General features: G+C 52.2%; 1 protein-coding gene across 4 annotated transcripts; it reads left to right on the top strand.

Annotated features, from left to right (window-relative positions):
- On the top strand, positions 1–17,357 carry SIX3 (SIX homeobox 3). 4 transcript variants are annotated; one of them, XM_072927500.1, is made up of 3 exons: positions 1–2,648; positions 4,995–5,181; positions 5,569–5,755. In XM_072927500.1, the coding sequence occupies exons 1-3, from the start codon at positions 1,882–1,884 to the stop codon at positions 5,668–5,670; spliced, it is 1,056 nt and encodes a 351-aa protein (XP_072783601.1). In that variant the 5' UTR covers positions 1–1,881; the 3' UTR covers positions 5,671–5,755. The 4 variants fall into 4 exon arrangements, with proteins under 4 accessions (XP_072783601.1, XP_030124856.1, XP_030124859.1 ...); XM_030268996.4 differs by having other exon boundaries at positions 4–2,648; positions 4,995–5,154; XM_030268999.4 differs by lacking the exon at positions 5,569–5,755 and adding an exon at positions 16,989–17,357 and having other exon boundaries at positions 7–2,648; positions 4,995–5,154.
- The last annotated feature ends 565 nt before the right edge of the window (positions 17,358–17,922 follow it).

Here is a 17,922-nt window from a genome sequence, read left to right as displayed (position 1 = left end):
CTAGAAAGGCGGCTTAGGATAATTATTTCAGCTTTATTGAGGGCAGATTAGTTGAAGTCTGGATGCTGCGTTTCAATACTCGTTGTACATGCCTTTACAATGTCGGTATTGTTTGCTACTGTGTGTGAACCTATTCAAAATATACACTTTTTAACACCAAGCAAAGTCCTGTCTAAATATACACAGTAAGTCTGGAAAGATGTCCATGACCCGTACAAATCTCTGTAAATCACACTTCCATAGCTACAGAAACCAAACAAAAGAGTTACCAGCTCAAGATGCTGATTAAATCTTCTTAAAAGCAACATACCTAATAATAAATATAGTTGCATGGTAGCAAGGTCTGACGGCCCAGCTGTGTTTTACTGAGGGATGGACTCAAACCACCACTATGGATATTTTCCCTGCTCTCAATTTCATAATAATAAATAAATAAATAAATAATTTTTTTAAAAAAGCTCAAATCCAGTTTGGCTCGCATCCCTTTCCTCTTCTCCGCACGAGAGCCTTGCAAGTTGGGGGGCAGAATTAGCGGGGGAAAGGAGAGGTACAGTGTAAAGCCCCGGTGGATTTGGGGATGAGAAGCAACCTCGCAAGGTCGCCGGGCTCCGGAGAAAGGAAGGGGCGAGGGGAGCTGAGGCGAGTGGGAGGAGGAAAGCCAGAATACAAGAAAAACAAAGTGGAGAGAAGGAAGAGAAAGGAGAGGGAAAGGGAAGACTAGAAGGAGCGGGAGGGCAGGGAAGCGAGGAGCGGGACGGGGGAGGCAGCGAGCGGGACCCCGCCGGGGTCGGTCGCGGAGCCGGGCGGCCGGAGCAGATCCGGGCTGGGCACCCCGGGCGGCTGCCGGCGGAGCGGCCGCGGAACTCCGCAGACAGCGGATCCCTCCTTCCGCGGAGAGGGGCAGGGAGCGAGAGAGGGGAGGAGAGACTCTTCGGTGAACCAGGGCTAAACCCAGCCTGTACTGTATGTGCCTGTTTCTGGGAGGGTCACCGGCGCGAGGATGGGTCTAATGATCTCATCTTTCTTTTCTTCCCCGGCACTATTAGTGCTCAGATAGGCAGAATGAAGTGAAACTACGTGCAAATCATGTGTAAATTGTCTCAGCTAGGAGCCCTTTATCCGAACGTGTATCCCAGCCTGGCCCATTTACTTTTCCCCCATATCTCCTTTGGCTTTAACGAGGCTCGCTAAGATCACAATAATATTCCACCCTCTAATTGCTCATCCCATTCAACAAATATGTGCACACTGCTTTTCGCATTATTTGATCCCTTATTTAGGAGGGGTGTGGAGAAGGAGGGGGGAGAGACAGGGAGAAGGGGAAGTGCTGAGATTAGGAGTTGCAAAGATTAAGGAGGAAAAAAAAAAATCCAAACAACAAACCAGGCTTTTCCACCAACCGCCCGGCTTCCCTCCCCCCCGTGCATTTGGGCGAAGTGGTAAAAACCTTCCTTACGTACTCCGTAATGATTGGCAGGGCTGACAGTGATTGGCAGCGGCTGCCATGGCAACGCCACAACGACACTCAGAAGACCAATAGAAAAGCGAAACAAAATGTTTCAGCGCTGCACTCACTGTGGATTTAGGGGAGATATTATGAGGCTGTTGTCATTAGGGCGATCGCTGTTGAATCACTGAATCCTGACTCGGCGGCGGCGCGGGGCCGGGTGTGTGTGAGTGCGTGTGCGTGTGGGGTGTGTGTGAGCGCGCGTGTGCGTGTGCCCGCGTGTGCGTGTGAGTGTGTGTGCCCCCGTGCCTCTATGTGGCTGTGTGTGCGTGTGCGGGTGTGGATGCGTGCGCGGTGCGTGTGCCCTTTCCTCCCTTCTTCCTCCCTTTCTTTCTTTTCTCCTTGATTTATCTCCCCCTCTCCCCGGTCATCCCATGGTGTTCAGGTCCCCGCTAGAGCTTTATCCCACCCATTTCTTCTTGCCAAACTTCGCCGCCGATCCGCACCACCGCTCCCTCCTTCTCGCCAGCGGCGGCGGCGGCGGCGGCAGCGGCAGCGGCTCGGGCTGCAGCCCCGGTGCCGGCGGCGGTGGAGGCGGCAGCTCCCGGGCACCCCACGAAGAGTTGTCAATGTTTCAGCTGCCCACACTCAACTTCTCCCCGGAGCAAGTGGCCAGCGTCTGCGAGACGCTGGAGGAGACTGGAGACATAGAAAGGCTGGGGAGGTTCCTCTGGTCGCTGCCGGTGGCGCCGGGGGCATGCGAGGCCATCAACAAGCACGAGTCCATCCTCCGCGCCCGGGCGGTGGTGGCCTTCCACACGGGCAACTTCCGAGACCTCTACCACATCCTGGAGAACCACAAATTCACCAAGGAGTCCCACGGCAAGTTGCAGGCCATGTGGCTCGAAGCGCACTACCAGGAGGCCGAGAAGCTAAGGGGTCGCCCGCTGGGGCCGGTTGATAAATACAGGGTGAGGAAGAAGTTTCCGCTGCCCAGGACCATTTGGGATGGCGAGCAGAAGACGCACTGCTTCAAGGAGAGGACTCGCAGCCTCCTGAGGGAGTGGTACCTGCAGGACCCTTACCCCAACCCCAGCAAGAAAAGGGAACTGGCTCAGGCCACGGGGCTCACCCCCACGCAAGTAGGCAACTGGTTCAAAAACCGAAGGCAAAGAGACAGAGCAGCGGCGGCTAAAAACAGGTCAGTGGGGCTGCTGTGCCACTCTCCGGGGCGGGGGGCGAGGTGGGCGGCGGGACCGTGCGGGCGGACGGCTGCGCTCCGCTGCTCGGCAGCCGCCTGGGCGACAGCGCGCCCCTGCCTCTCCTTCCCTCCTCCTCCTCCTCTCCATCGGGGAGAAATCGGTCCCCCCGCCGGGCGGGTAGGTCTTCTCCCGGCAGCCACAGGGATGCGACGGGGATAGGCACGGCTCAAAGTTGCCTGACGTGCCTCCAACCTTGCCCCGGCTCCGTACGGGCTCTCGGGGTGCGGACAGGCTCCCGGCGGGCGTGGGCAGCTCCGTGGGCGCGCGTGTGCGTAGATATGCGCGGAGCACATCGGCTGCGACGGGGGCAGCGCCCGACTCTCCCGGCCTCCCTCCCCTCCTGCACCGGCGGCTGGCGGGGGACGGGAAACCCCACGGCTCTGGGTCGCTGGGCTTCGCTTTGGCTTTGGGCTTGCCGGGATTTGTGCTTGGCCGGTCTCAGGCGCGGTTCCCCGGCCGGAAGGCCGAGGCAGGCGGTACGGTTCAGAGGGGGTTTCGGCAGAGCCGGCGGCTCCGCTCCAATTGTTCGTGCTGCTCTGCATGCGCAGCGGGACCAGCACAGGCATACCCCAGAGCTCTTTGGCTCGTGGAGAAGAGAAAAAAAAAAAAACCCAAAACCCAAAAAAACCAAAAAACCCCAAACCAAACAAAAAAATATTTAAGAGACCGGGAATTTTTTTCCCCCTGTATCTCCACTTCTATGTTTACACCACATGGCGACCTGGCCTCCTGGTCGTGTGTTTCCTGTCCATTTACACTTGCATTTATTTGCGTGTGTCTCAGTGTATTTTTCCTTTTTTTTCCCCCTTTCCGCTTTGCCATGATAAAAGCGAGGCAGCCTTCTTCCTTGCTTTTTTTCTTTCTTTCTCATTACTGTCATAAAAGTTATTTTGCAAATGAAAATGGACCCTTAATTTAGTTTGACACACAGGTTTTATTTTAATTCAAGTTTCGCTACCATTATAAGCGTGTAAACAAAAACTTCTTCTTATAAATGCTATCTCTTAAATTCCACCTAATTATAGCACTGGTGCTACTGATTAAAGATTCTGTAGGAGAAATGCAACCTAAAAGTGCCTTGCTATTTAATTTCCATTAAATGGAAAACAGATCAGCCTAGGACTGTAAATAAACAGGAGTTGCCTACGGATGCTTTTGTTGACTCAACGCTGTTGACAGCAGATGAATGCACCAGGATTTGTAAATGGGAGAAAAATCAAAGACCCTGAAATTAGACAACTTAAAATAATGAGAAATGTAGAATAAACCGGCTACATTTTTTTCTGTTCTTTGCAGGAAGTTAAATTTAAAAATACCTCGGTGAGAAACATTTGAGCGAAGAGTGTGTTTTGATTCACACAGGCAATCCTAGGTGTTAGAGGTTGAGGCTGGCTGCTCAGTCCAGGACTTTTAGCTCTTATCTTTGAATTAGTCTTTCTTTGGGTTTCGAGTGGAACAAACGGACCCAGGGGAATATTTGCAATAAGCTAGGGTACCTAAAAAATATTTATTGCCTTTAAAAAAAAAATTCAAAGATAATATTCCCTTAAGCGTCAACAATCAAAGAAATGAAAGAACAAGCACTTTAAAGCTGATTATGGCTTTCAGATGAAAAAAGGACCTAAATTTCGAGGGGAGAGTAGCGTTGTGTTCCACATTCTCCTTCTTTTATTTTATTCATAGCGCTGCGTCCCTGGGACAGGACCTCCCTCCTTCCCTACCGCAGACTCACAGTGTGTGTGCACCGGGAAATATTTAGGCAGGTGCTGGCTAGAGCACAAAATGGGGTTCCAGTACGTTTTTTGCCCGCTTCGGACCGCTCCTTGAAGCTTTTCGCGGTGCCCAAGCGTTAAAGGGGTTCACCCACACACGGTTTCTCCTAGGCCCGCCGTGTTGCGGGGAGGAATGAATGGCAGTCCGGGGAAAGAGAAGGCGCCGCTGGTGTTTTTCAAAGGCGGGCCCAGGGAAGTGCTTGTCCCCGTCCCGTTTCAGCCCGCGGCCCCTGTCGCTGTGTGTGCCCCGGGCTCCGTGCCCCGCGGCGGCCTGCCCGGCAGGGGGGCAGCGCGGCCCGGCCGCTCGGCCCGGCGCTCCGTGCGCGCCGCCGCCGCTCCGCGCCGCGGGAGAGCGGCCGGCCCGGGGCCCGCCCTGCGGCCGCGGCTCCGCTCCGCGCCGCGCCGGGCCGGGCCGGGCCGGGAGGGCGCAGGGCCGGGCGGGCGCCGTCCCCTCGGCCGCGCCCGGTGTCTGAGCGGGGCTGTGCTGTTGTTTTGTCTCCCGGCGCGATGCAGGCTCCAGCACCAGGCGATAGGACAGAGCGGCATGCGGTCGCTGGCAGAGCCCGGCTGCCCGACACACAGCTCGGCCGAGTCTCCGTCCACGGCGGCCAGCCCGACCACCAGCGTCTCCAGTTTGACAGAAAGAGCCGAGACGGGCACCTCCATCCTCTCGGTAACCTCCAGCGACTCGGAATGTGATGTATGATATCGGAAAACAAACAAACAAAAATATCCAAATCCAAACAGCCAAGCACCCTCTCCCCGTCCCGAGCAAAACAAACCGAGGCAACCTAGAATCAGGACACACACACGCATGCACGCACACACACAGCCGGGAGGAAAGAAAAGGCCAAACCCGACCCAAACATAATAGCAAACAAACAGACAGGGATCAGAGAATCCACCACCACTACCGTCAGCCAACACCACCACCAAGAGATGGAGCTAAAACTTCAACAGTCACAAACGCTGGTGCTGCAGTGGGAAGGGTGGGGGGGAGGGCGGGAAATAATAATTATTATATATATAAAAAGAAAGAAAGGAAAAAAAAAAAACAAAGCAAAAGTGACAATTGTATTCTTTTTAGGACAAGCACGATTTCTCCTTTGCGCTTTTCCATGGACGCATTTCACCCACTTGCATGATGATGATGATTAAATTTGTATCTGGGAAAAAATATTCTCTATAGTAAAGGAAAACAAACAGAAACCAGACAAACAAATGCAAACTCCGATCGAATTTGTACAAAAATCAAAAATAAAAAAAAATTAAAAGGAACTCCTTGAAGAGGGAAATAACAAATGTTTATTGCCTTTTTGTTGGTCCTATTTCTCTTTCTCTCTTCCTCTCTCTTTCTCTGTCTTTTTTTTTTTTTTTTTTTTTTAGTCCGAGTGATGGTCCAGCCAAGATGCAATTTTCTGTTTTTTTGTTCCGCAGACAATCATTTTATTCGTAAGCACCTTTTTTTCTACACTTCTGTCACTGCCTGTGTGGGTACTGGTTATAAATGTGGAAAAAGAATAGTTATGACTGTAACAGATTTTTATTTTTATTTCAAAATTTTATATGAATTATGTATATCTTAATGATGCGGTCATTTTCCCAGTTTGTAATATATGTGTAGAAATGCTTGTATATGATATTTGCTCTCCTCTTTCTTCCTCCCCTCTCTCTATCTCCCTCCAACCCTTTCTCTCTCTCTCTCCTTTTTATTTTCCTTGACTCGGTGTTCCTTGCACAAACTTAGCCGTCAAAATCTGACGTGTTAGGTTTCCAAAAGGGACCTCAGCTATAGAAAAAAAAAAAAGGAAAAGAAAAAAAAAAAGCTTAGGGTGCAACTGTAGTTATCTTATGCAAAAGCTATTTTGAGTATTTCATAGCAGCTTTGGGGGGGGTCTCTTCTTAAACTCCACGTAGGACGCTTAAACTATTGTTTCCTTAACTGCGTGTTTATCTATATGTACAAACTTTCTAAATCAAATACAGTATTCCATTTTCTTATCTACCCAGCGATGTTGGTGTTTCTGTCCGCCACGGAAAACCACTCCTTCCCCGTGGGCTCCCGGCCCCGCACTCTGTCCCGCCGCGGGGTGCGCAGCGCTGCGCGTCCCCTCCGCCCCTCCGGCCCCCCTCCGGCACGGCGGGACAACCGGGAGGGGTTTTACAGGGACGGAGCGACCCTGCGAGGAGGCTGCGGGCGGCAGCGGGGACACAGTGCTGCGATAGCGGCGCGAAGCACGGCCGTGTCCCTCCGTGTCCCCTCCGCCTCGGCGGGCTCCATCGTCTCCCCCCACTCCGGTCAGTTTTTTGGTGCACTGCGAGTTAAAAAGCTTTCCACGACCTCTTGTCTGCAAGGATGGGTGTCTCCAGAGAGCGGTTAAGATATTTCGGGATTTGTTTTGTAGCTTTAAATGAAAACAAAAACAAAAACTCCTCGCCCTTAACGGGTTGCAGCTCCTCCCCTCGAATCCGGAGTATATTGTAATGTGCTGAAAGAAGCCTTTATTTGCATGACTAACAGTATTTCAGCATCTTTCTTTCTTTCCTTTTCCCCTTTCCTTTTTTTCTTTTTCCTTAAAGTTTTGCTTTGCCCTGGGCAGATTATTCAGCCGTGAATTAGCAAGAGGTAAACTCTAAACTTGTTTTTACTTGAAAATACAATTTTGAATATTACCAGGGATTTAGAGAGAAACGTGCCTGGAATTTCTTGACCATTTCCAAACTAATATGGACTTCCGATCTACCTTTGTGTTGCCCGAATCCTCTCTCCCTCTTCCCTCCTCCTTTTTTTTTCGTGAAGTCCGAGCTAGGTCTGCGGAGAGACGTAGAAAGCGCATGGGCTCTTCACCCCTCCTCCCTTCCCCCCCAAGCCTCAAGAGGCTACCTGTGGATTTGGGAGAACCGCCATAGGGTGCGAGATTTTAGACCAAACCACGAGTGGGTAATTTTAAGGACTAAACCGATGTGTGAGCACGTTCACACACCTGAGGTTCCCCTGAGGAAAAGCCGCGGGTGTGAGCGCAGTGAGCACGTAGGGAACACGTCCCCGCGTGTGGCAGGAGCCACCTCGCTGAAGGACACGCAGGGCCCGAGGCAGCGGCCGCCCCACTCGTGGCTCGCCTCCCCCTCCCCGCGGCCTCCACTCAGCGCACGGCCCCGCGCCGGGGTCTTCCCCACGGGCAGCTCCGGCCGTGCCACTGGCTCGTCGCCAACACGAGTGGGGAGTTGATAGAAAATAAATTCCGCTCGTACGAAACTGAAATGGACGGGAATTGTCTGGGGGGCAGACACACAATAGGGCTACCGTGTTCCGCGTGGGTGGTGTGATGGACCTAGTTCTTCCCCTCCCCCACGCGGCTTTTTGAAGGGAAAAATGTTACCCACGAGGGGATAAAAGGTTCCCCAGTGGCCGGCACCCTCGCCGGGTCTCACGCTAGAGCGTGGGTTGCTTTTTCTCTCCCTGCCGGCAGAGAGGCAGCGGAGAGGCCTTTAGAAGAACAAACTGGCTTTCCAGTCACCCCCAGCTCTGGGTAGGAAGATCTTTGATGTCGGTACATTGTTTTTAAGGGAGGTATTTCTGTTCCTCTCTGATAGCAGCGTCGTTCTCATCCAGCAGTGTTTTTAACGGAATTAAATACCTGAAAGGATTCAGAGGCGTGAAAGTTTGGGACATACTTTTTTTTTTTTTTTTTTTTTTCTTTCTTTTAATTTTCGCGTCTCGAAGCTGCAGCTAGAAGGCGTCAAGCCGGCAGCAATAATCTACCTCAGCTCAGTCGTACACTGATAGGTTTGGATTTTTCTTCCCTCTGATTAAGCCTCCCGAATATCGCCCCGTCATGCCGTGGCTGCTAGAGGAGGCCAGAGATCGCCCTAAACCTCGCCCCACCGGTACCTGGCCTTAGGCTCCAACGCAGCTTAAGCCTGAGGGCAGGGCCTTTACTCTCCCGCGCCATTTGTCACTCCCGTCCCCAAAAAGTTGCTCCTTTGGTCGGATCCCCAGCCCAAACCCGAAGGAGAAGCTGCCCCAGCCGCGCTGGGGGTGTCCGCCTCTCCCTGGAGCCGGCGGGGTTTGTGGGGGGAGAGGACACATCTCATCGAGGGGGCGTCGGTGCCTGCATGGTTTCGGGGTGCCAAGGGTGCAGCTAATGATATGCCGTTTCAAAGCCGGGCTTCGTAATGGATAAATGATGTTGTTTTAGGATTTGCATAAAAAACCTGAATGGCTGATTGAGGTGTAAATCTATGAAAAGCTGCATTTAAGCCTTCTCACCCACTAAGTCCATCTGCCCCGGGAAGATAGGGCCTATCGAGCCCCACCAAACCCGAGGGCTGCCTCCTCCCTGCCCCTGGCCCGGCATTATCCACAGGCCCTCTCCAGCATTAGTTTGTTATCCGCGCCGAGCCCGGCCGCTGATTAAGATGAAATTACTCAGAAGCTGAAGTGCGTCTGATCAATATTTAAGAGAAAGCCGGAGGACAGGAGGCAGATGGCCGGAGCCCGGCAGCCCACCGAGCTGCCTCGCCGGGAGCCGGTCGGGGCGGCCCCGCTCCCCCGGCCGCGCCGTCCCGCACCGCCGCCCCTCGCCCTCCGCCGCGGGGGCACTGCCCCGCCCCGCCCGTCGGAAGTCGGGCCGAGACCAGCCGGTTCCGGAGCAGTTTGGAGACGGTTGTTAACCCCCTCACCACCCACCCCTCGCCTATAACACTGCGATAAAACTGCCTTCATCCCCAGCTAGCTCCGTTTTGCTGGTCCACCGGCGTGCGTGCCATCCGGCGTGGAGGTCTGGGGACCACCGACGCCACCTGCCTCCCTCCCTCCCTCTCTCGCCCTCCGTGGTCGCTGCCCGAGCCCTTTTGCTTGGCTGGGGGTCCTTTGTGTGCCTGCTGGGCCCGGCTGCCGCTGGCCCTCCACGGTCAGGCGTGGGCTTCGGTCACCCCATCTCTCTCTGTCTGATCAATTACAGCTGCCTTTTCGAGGGACTTGAATCTGCTTGCCCGTTGCCCTTAATTTTTAGCATACCCAGATGAGGTTACTGCCCCGGCCCGAAGTGAAAAGAAATGTGGACGTTGGTGCCCTGGTATTGCTCTGATTTCCTCGGTTAGCTGAGCACAACTTTCTATTCGTGTTTATTCATGCAGTTTCTTATTGAGCTCCACATCGCACTGGCCTGGATTCCGCGTGTAGGGAGAGGACAGACAAACATTGCCTTTTTCTAGAGCGCACGCACGCACACGGGTGTGCAGACCGACACACACCAACACACACACGCACACGCCCGAGTACAAATGCAGAGGGTCTGTAGCCACATCACCACCCCGCAGAGAGCCCAGATACACAGAACTTTGCAAATGGTGTATAAAAAAGGAGGAAATGAACCAAACCATCCAGTTGCAAACTGACCAAGGGATGGAGAAGGCAGGGAGGAGGGTGTCCGTGTGTCTCTGTATGTGCAAGAAGGAGTTAGGAAGGGAAAGCACTAAGGATATTACCGACAATCATGGTAAATATTCTCTTCTGGCACGGTAATGACAAAAGGCAAGGGCTGTTGGGTTATAGCTGTGATTAAATGATACGAAAGGGATTTGTGTTGCTGTGTCTGGAGGAAGGACGACTGTGAGGGTTTGTTTTCGACGCTGTTTTTTTTTTAATTATTATTTTGAAAGTAAGGTGGTTTCAGACCAGGAGGCTTCAGAGTGGCTTGACACCTTGCAATCTGTAAGAGAAGGAAGATGTTAAAGAGTATTGAATAAAGTGTAGATGTAAATACCTCCAAGTGCATGGTTAGAATCACCTTGCTTAGGTGAAGTGGCAGAATCGTTTCTCCCCGCGGCAGACAGATCCTTTGCCCAACAAGTAGAAAAAGTAAGACAAGAACTACACTAGAAGTCAAGATTTACAACAGCTAAATCCGGTCTGCGACTGACTTTAATTCCAGTCCTAGTTATTAGCGGGGAATTCAGCTATACCGCAAATATTTGGTTGGATTTTTTGTTTTGGGTTTTGTTGTGTGAGTTTTTTGAATTTTTTTTTGTGAGGGGTTGATTTTTTTTTTTTGGTCGCCATAGAAACATCATAAGGGGAAGTTCATTTAAAATAAGGTCACTTAAAGAGTATTTTTCAGAATGGCTTCCCTACTGGATTAACATCTCTAGCAATATCTGGCAACAATAAAGTTTTGCTGCAGTTTTCCAAAACTCACGAATTTCGACACGACCTGGAGGAGCGTGTGTTATTGAGTGGGTGTGTGTACGTGTGGACAAGGGTGAACCCACACACCCACAAAGCGTGGCTGGATGTGTGCACTCGCTGATCGGGTGGAGCTGATGTATACAATGTCCACACACAGAGAGGCATATATATATGTGTACACACATATGCATGTTTTCAGATTAAAGGAGCTCTTGTAATATCTTGTAGAACACTGAATATTCCCTTTTAATATCTAAATAGGTCAGCAATACAGTTCAATAACATTGGAGGTGTCTGTATATTCTCTCTCTTCAGTCTGTGATAAAACATTCTTTAAGACTATTGGGATTTTACACTGTAATTCTATTAAATAGTAATTGAAGGGGCGCGAGAGGCTATGATACAGGATCAGCAGTGTGTAAGCCATCCGTTTGAACTTTAATTTGGAATCATAGGCAGATGGGATCACGGCCTCTTTGTGGTGCTTGCAGATTTAAAACTAGCCGGCACATGGAGGGGAAAAAAAAACCCTGCAATGCAGATTCATTCATTAAACATGAAAGGTTAGTGCTAGAGAGGATAAACGTTTAAACGTCTAGGTAAATACAGAAATATACTTCACTTCCCTCCCTTCGCTCCTACCATTACCCCCAACTATCTCAGTTACTGATTTTCTATTGTTATTACAAATAAGTTTTCATGATATCCCCAGTGGGGATAAGCGTACCTGAACGACTTATTTATACCTGCATCACAGTCTGCCTGTGAAACTTTAATTCTGCTTGCAGCCAGGGGGGAAGCCAGATTTATTTATTTATTTGTTTATTTACTCTTTTCCTGTCTCTTCCTTATTCCTCCTTGGGTCCTTTTAAAACTCTTTTTGAAAAATTGCTGGAGCCAAGCCCCTCTTTATAAGGGGACACGGCGGAGAAGGAATAAGTTGTTTCCTAAAATGGACAAATTAAATTAAAAAAAAACCCCAATAAACCCCGAAGAGAAAAGGTGTGGTGATGAATTGATCTGCCTAGGCCGGGAGGGGAATGATAACAGCCACATTCTGCGGGAAGAGCAGTGGGTGCTGCTGCTGCGTGTGGCGGGGAGCTGCTGAGCGCGGCCGAGGTGGCGAGGGTGCGTGCCCGTGGGTGCGTGCCCGTGGGTGCGTGCCCGTGGGTGTGTGTCGGCGAACTCTTAGGCCCGGCCTTGCGGTTCCACCTTATCTGAAAACAAAAGACTTTCCAACTGAAAGAGTCAAATCCGCCCCTCCTCCTCTCTTCCCTGGCTGTATCGTATTAAAAAGGAGCTTTCATTGTTTATTTCTAAATATTTGTGAAGCAGACAGTCTATGGGTTAACCTAATTAACACATCCATACTGTATATTAGTGGACCAAACGGTACGACGAATTTCTAATGCGATGGTTGAATGTGATAGTCATTTCTGTGTTACAGGAGATTACAGCAAGACTGGAGCATTTCCAGATTGTAGATGGTTTTAGATGTTGAATTTCCAGATGAGTATTTACCATCATAACTAATTTAAGACCATTATTAAATAGAAATTCTCAGCAGGGCTCTTTAATGATGGAACACGTTACTAATTACAGAGTTTACGCTCTGTTTTGGCTAAGCAGTCTAGAGGGATGGGATTGTGCTCTGCATGCAAAGCCAATATTACTAACGAGGAGGCATCATACCCCTAACATTTCAATCATATTATTAAAGAAAGCCACTTCTTGCCTTATCTGCGCGAGGAGATAGCAAGAGCGTTTTGTTTACCGTGCTCCCAAGCTTTGGAAATAGCTGGAATGGAGAGCGGGATCCCTCCCCTGCCTCCCGCAACTCCCAGAGGTCTGGGGTCCGGGGTGGGGGGTGCTGTGCAAGAGGGCCGCCCCCTCCACGCAGCGCTCCCCGGGGCTGGCTCCCGCCGCTCCCGCCCTGCCGGGGCCGCCGCGCTGCCCCCGTGGCCGCAGCAGGCAGCGCTGCCCGGGACTCGGCGCCGAGGGGCAGCGCAACAGCGAGGGCATGAGCGGAGAGAGCAGCGGGGCTCTTCCCCTCTCCCCCAAAAGTCACGGGCACAGATGTACACACACCGGGCAACCACACAGAACTGGCGTGTGCAGGGAGATGGGTGCAAACAGTCAAGTAAGTAAGGGGTGTATAGGAACAATTTTGGTGTTCTCACCATCCCTCTACTCTTCTGCTGCCCGGGGCCCACGTCCCGGGCAGGGGACGGTGCGCTCTCCCCGGAGGCCCGGACAGCGCTCCCTTCGAAGCCCGGGGAAGCAGATCCCCGCCACAAGGTCTGTATTAAAATGGGAAGATGTGTTCAGGGCTGGGAGAGAATGACCCCGGTGGGAACGGGGGGAAGTGGGCCGCCGGGGTCCCGGGCCGTCAGGAGGAGTCCCTGTTCCCGGGCTCTGTCCCCTGGGCAATCCCGCACGTGCGGGACCAGTACTTGCCTGCCCTAGCTGTCTTTGAGACTATAACACCTTTGGAGACAGGAAGAAAAGTAGATCTGAGGCTTATTTACTCATCTCAGGTGTGGGCCACCTAAAACTGCATTTAGTTTTCCTGACAATGGCAATTTTCCTCTTACCCACCTACTTCCTGGCCCACCTCCTTCCTCTCTCCAGGTTATGGAGCAGGCTGCTCCGTTCAGTCCCGGTGTCAATGCCGCGTTTTCGTTGCCCTTGAAAGGACGACAGACGGTCCTCAGCCTGTTTTCATTTTCGCTATCCATTAATGTATTTGATCTGGACGTTTAATAAGTACAGAGGACAAGTTTGCAATAACCTGCTATTACGTTCAGCGTCAGTTCTGCCCGAGTAAAGACTTTTTGGATTGGTTCGCTCTGCTTGTCTTAAAAAGGTGCAGTATCCACCCTCTGTACAGCTGAGACGCACATATATGCGTATATAGGGACAGGAACACAGGAACACGTTTTCTATTTATACGCATAGGTATCTGCAAGAACAGTTGTATTCCCACATCCCCTCTCCAACCTGTCCTTACAGAGGACGAAAATTGAGGAGGCATAGAAATACAAGCCAGTGGTCAGAGGCTCGATAGGCTTCCCCCTCTCCTATTTTAAAGAACCTTTGTACGACATCTAAACAACAATTTAAACATAAAAAATCTTCGAATGGATTTGAAGGAAATTAAATTGTCTGCCCCCACTGTGTGCTTGTGAGCGAGTCACTGTGTTAACTTCTAAATGGATTCTCTCAGTTTGTCTACTTATGTGTTTTACTGCAGCGTGTCTTGTTCAATAACGCAGGATGTGGCACTCGGTGAAAATCCGGCCGCTCTTTTGGGGCCTCGCTCCTTCCCGGTGCCGAGGAACTTCCATCTCCGAGGCCGGGCTGCTCCGCGCCCGGCGCCTGCGGCCCAGGACGGGGACCCTGTCCCTGCTGCTTCGGGCCCCCTCGCACGGGGCGGTCTCTCCTTGGGCCGGGACTCCCCCATCCTCTGGGAGAAGCTAAGCAGAAGGCAAGTGTCGGAGACGGACGTGCATCCCCTCGGAGCACGCCTCCCGCTGCCGTCGCGGCACGGCCATCGCGGGGGGAAGGAAGGACACTCGCCCGGGGCTGCCGTCTGCCCTCTGCGCCTCCACCGCCCCCCGCCATGCGGGCCCTGCCGGGACCGTGCCGAGCCGAGCCGAGCCGGGCCGGAGCGCTGCCTGCAGCTGCCCCTTCCCGGCGGGTCCTTCCCGGCCGGTGTCCCGGGCGCCGTGTCCCCGCCGCGCCGCGGTCCCGCCGCCACCGACGGCGCCTCAGCCCGTTTGGAAACTGACTCATTCTGTAAATAATCTTTGACGTCCCCACAAAGCCGCCCTTCGAGAGGAGTTTATTAGCACGGAGCCATTAAAACAGATGTCATGTTAGCTTCCCCGTGACATTTGGGTGACACATCTCTCCCGATGAATTGCTAATTGTCTTCCCGCCCGCAGTAAACATCCCGCTCCATTGTCTGCGCTCAAGAGAGTTTCTGCCGCAAAATACAGTCCTGCGCCGCGGAGAGACCTCGCCGTGCGCCTCCCCGACCCCTGCCCCGGCCCCGGCCCCGCTCCCCGGCCCCCTCGATCGTACAGCTACCCTTCTTCCTCCCCCCAGACCCCAGTGGTCTGCCTCTCCTGCGCCCCGGCTGGAGCCCTGGCCCCTTCCCCACACCTGGAGGTGCGGCAGGCCCGGCCCGGCAGCCTTGCTGCTCTGCCCTGCCCTCCGCCGCCGCTCCCCGGGCCGGGCGCGCCCCTCTCCCGCCAGCGCAGGGACCCCTCCGCCCTCCGCCCTGCAGCACCCCCGCTCCCTTCCCGCCGGGCTCCCGCACAGACCCGCGGAGCCGGGGGCGGGGGGGGGAGCGTGGCCCTCCCGCCGTCTCTCCCCTTCTGGCATAACACCCTTTCCCAGCTCCTCCGAGTTGTTTATTTTGCCTGGAACAAAAGGTGTGTGTGGCGGGGTCGGGGGAGGCGGCCCATTTCCAGCAAAGTCCAGGCACGGCGGTGACATATGTCTGTCATTTTCGGATGTGAAAAGCAGGGATGTGCAGTGCCGAGCCTTCTCCTTATTCCCTGGTGAAGGTACTGGGAGGAAGCTGTCAGAGGGCTTTGAGAGGATAAGACAGAGCAGCCTTAAAGAGGAGCTTTGCAGCTGAGTGGCTGACTGAATCCGTCTTACCTATGTACGTAAGGTTTCATATTCATAGCCGTTGTCTGTACGTTGATACATAATCTCTCGCCCTTGTTAATTCTCAATAGATGCAGAGATAACTAATCCTCCCAGATAGATAGACACGGGCAGATTATGCGAGTGCAGTCTATCTACCTATCTGTCTGTATAGTCCCACACGCACATATATAAGCACGTAAAGCGATTTCACTGCGTTTTCTTCCACAGGAGCACACAGCACACAGGACTGAGCAGGTACAGAGCCCAACGCCTTGCCTAGCAGATGTAGGAGTGTTCGGCGAGAATAAACATACACGTATCACTCACATATTCGGGGCTACTTGTCAGAATTTTTATGTCCTGCACCCACATTTTCTCCCTCTCCTTCTTCACAGTGTACTCGAGTTTTATACAAACACGTACCAGCTTTCCTAGCAAGGGAAATTACGGAAAGAGGGAGAGGGAACATAAAGATTGGGTAGATTTGGAATCTTTAAAAAAACCAAACCAAACAAAACTCTCACCCTCACCCCAACCAGCAAGACCACACTTGAAATTTATCTGCTGGACAAAGAGACCTATCTGAAGTCAACGGAGATATTGTTTTCATTGCTCAAAATTGTGTCTGTCCTTAAGGCCAGCCAGCATCTACAGCGATGTTACCTGGACTCGGCTTTGTTCTGATTTTTAGCAGATGTGTTTTATGGATGCCAATCGCAAAAAAAGCGATCTTGGGATGCCTGCTGAATGCTGCTCCGTGTGTGCCTAGCCTCTGCCTGCCCCAGTCTGGGGATGCTCGCCCCCCCACTCCCCAGGAAGGCCGGGCACGACGGCGCCCATCCCCTGCAGCTGCACAAGCACCGTGGTGTGAACTCGGCCGAGTTTGCAAAGGTTGTTCAGTACCTGTCCGCCTCCGCAGATGGGATGGCTTTGCAGCCACTTGGGAAGATGCCCGGCTCGGGCCTGCCAGGAGCAATCCCAGGGTTGCCGCCGAGTCTCGGTCACCCCGGCCCGGCCCGGCCCGGCCCAGAGACCCCGCCGGGAGCGGTGCCCGCGGGCGCTGCGCAGCCTCTGTGCAACGGGAACCCTGCCCCCAGAGCGGGGCTGGGGGTGTTCGAATGCCACCTCACTGCTCCTCGGTGAATATTAAACATCATTGTCTTACAAATGAGGAGAAACCGCTACCGTCAGAATAATAATAAACTACCTCTTGAAACCCTAAGTCTCTTACAGCGGGGCGTTAGAGACGACGAAGCTCTTAACGTTAAAATCGGATTCCTCCCACCCGCGACTTCCCCGTGTCCTCGTGTCCTGAAACTGTCCGTCTTGTTTGTCATGTTTGCTCTGCTATTAGCGATACGATACACACCGATCCCCACAAGAATGATGGGATGATTTCATCTCGTATGAATTCCTGCGACCTTTCTCCGAAAAGGGGCACTTTCACTCGGGTTCTGCCCTTCTGATGATCAAGTTGTCTCCTTGACTGGAAACACGGGGTTGGGGGGGGTGGGGGGGGGACGGACGGGACGTGGGACTTTGTCAATGAATCTGGGTCAGAAGAGGAAGGCAGCTTATGTTCCGAAGGTTTTTCCCTTCGGCTAGCGACTTTGTCCGATGTCAGTGAAGTCACTAAGACTTGCTTGTATCTGCAGGTCCAGAGCAAACATTGAAGAATCCTCGAATTCTACACCTCTCTGCTGCGGCTGTGAATGAGTGAGTCAGACACTGGAGAAAATAACCGTGTATCAGAGGGGAAACAGCTCCCTGCAAACAGCGATTGCGTCTTAGGAAGCAGCTTCCCGAGCTGTATTGTTCAGACTGATGCTTACTTGTCTCATTACAAAATCAAGAGACTCCTTAGTCTCATGCAACATCCTAGTGTTACATCTCGTGAAGGAAAGTCTGAAGAAGTGAAGGTGACAGGTTGAAAAACTGAGGCAGGAAACAAATCCCACCACCATTCCAAAATAAAAAACCTCTTCACCCAAATATAGCAATAAATAAACCACAATTCTGTACATAATCAATACTGATCTGGAACCAATCTGTTCCTCCCCAGCTTCGTGTGGATGCAGGGCTGCAAGTGCTTGTGATTACGCAGAGTAGGAGGGTCATTTTCTAACAAGGGTGCTCACTGTATCTGAGCTCCAAATTATCCAGAGAGGACAGATGGCCCTTCTGATCTTATAATGAGAGCAGGGAGTGATTATCAGCCTGAACCAAAAAATGATGCTCTGCTGACATATTTTCACAGTTCTGAAATCTGTGCTTGCACTTATGCCTCGCTTCATATCCCTCTTCGTTTAATTTAGACATCGTTTGGGATTTTGGAGGGCTGTGTGAAATCCGTTCGTTTCTCTCGGTCTGTGTGTCTGTCTCTCTCTCCCCGTGTATCTATCTAGGACATGTGTACAGACACAAAACAAAGGAAAGCAAAAGGTCACTTCACAGGAACTCTTAACCCAAATCACGCTTGGCAAAATATTTATATATAAATATATTTGCCAATAATTAGGAAGCCCAGCTGCCTCCCGGATGCCTAGGTTTTATGCCTGTTTCTTGGCAGTTTTCTGGAGCTGTTGCATT

This window comes from Taeniopygia guttata, chromosome 3 (assembly GCF_048771995.1).
Source record: "Taeniopygia guttata chromosome 3, bTaeGut7.mat, whole genome shotgun sequence".
Lineage (NCBI taxonomy): Eukaryota > Metazoa > Chordata > Aves > Passeriformes > Estrildidae > Taeniopygia > Taeniopygia guttata.
Note: the sequence above shows the minus strand (reverse complement) of the source record. Positions and strands in the feature narration are given on the sequence as shown.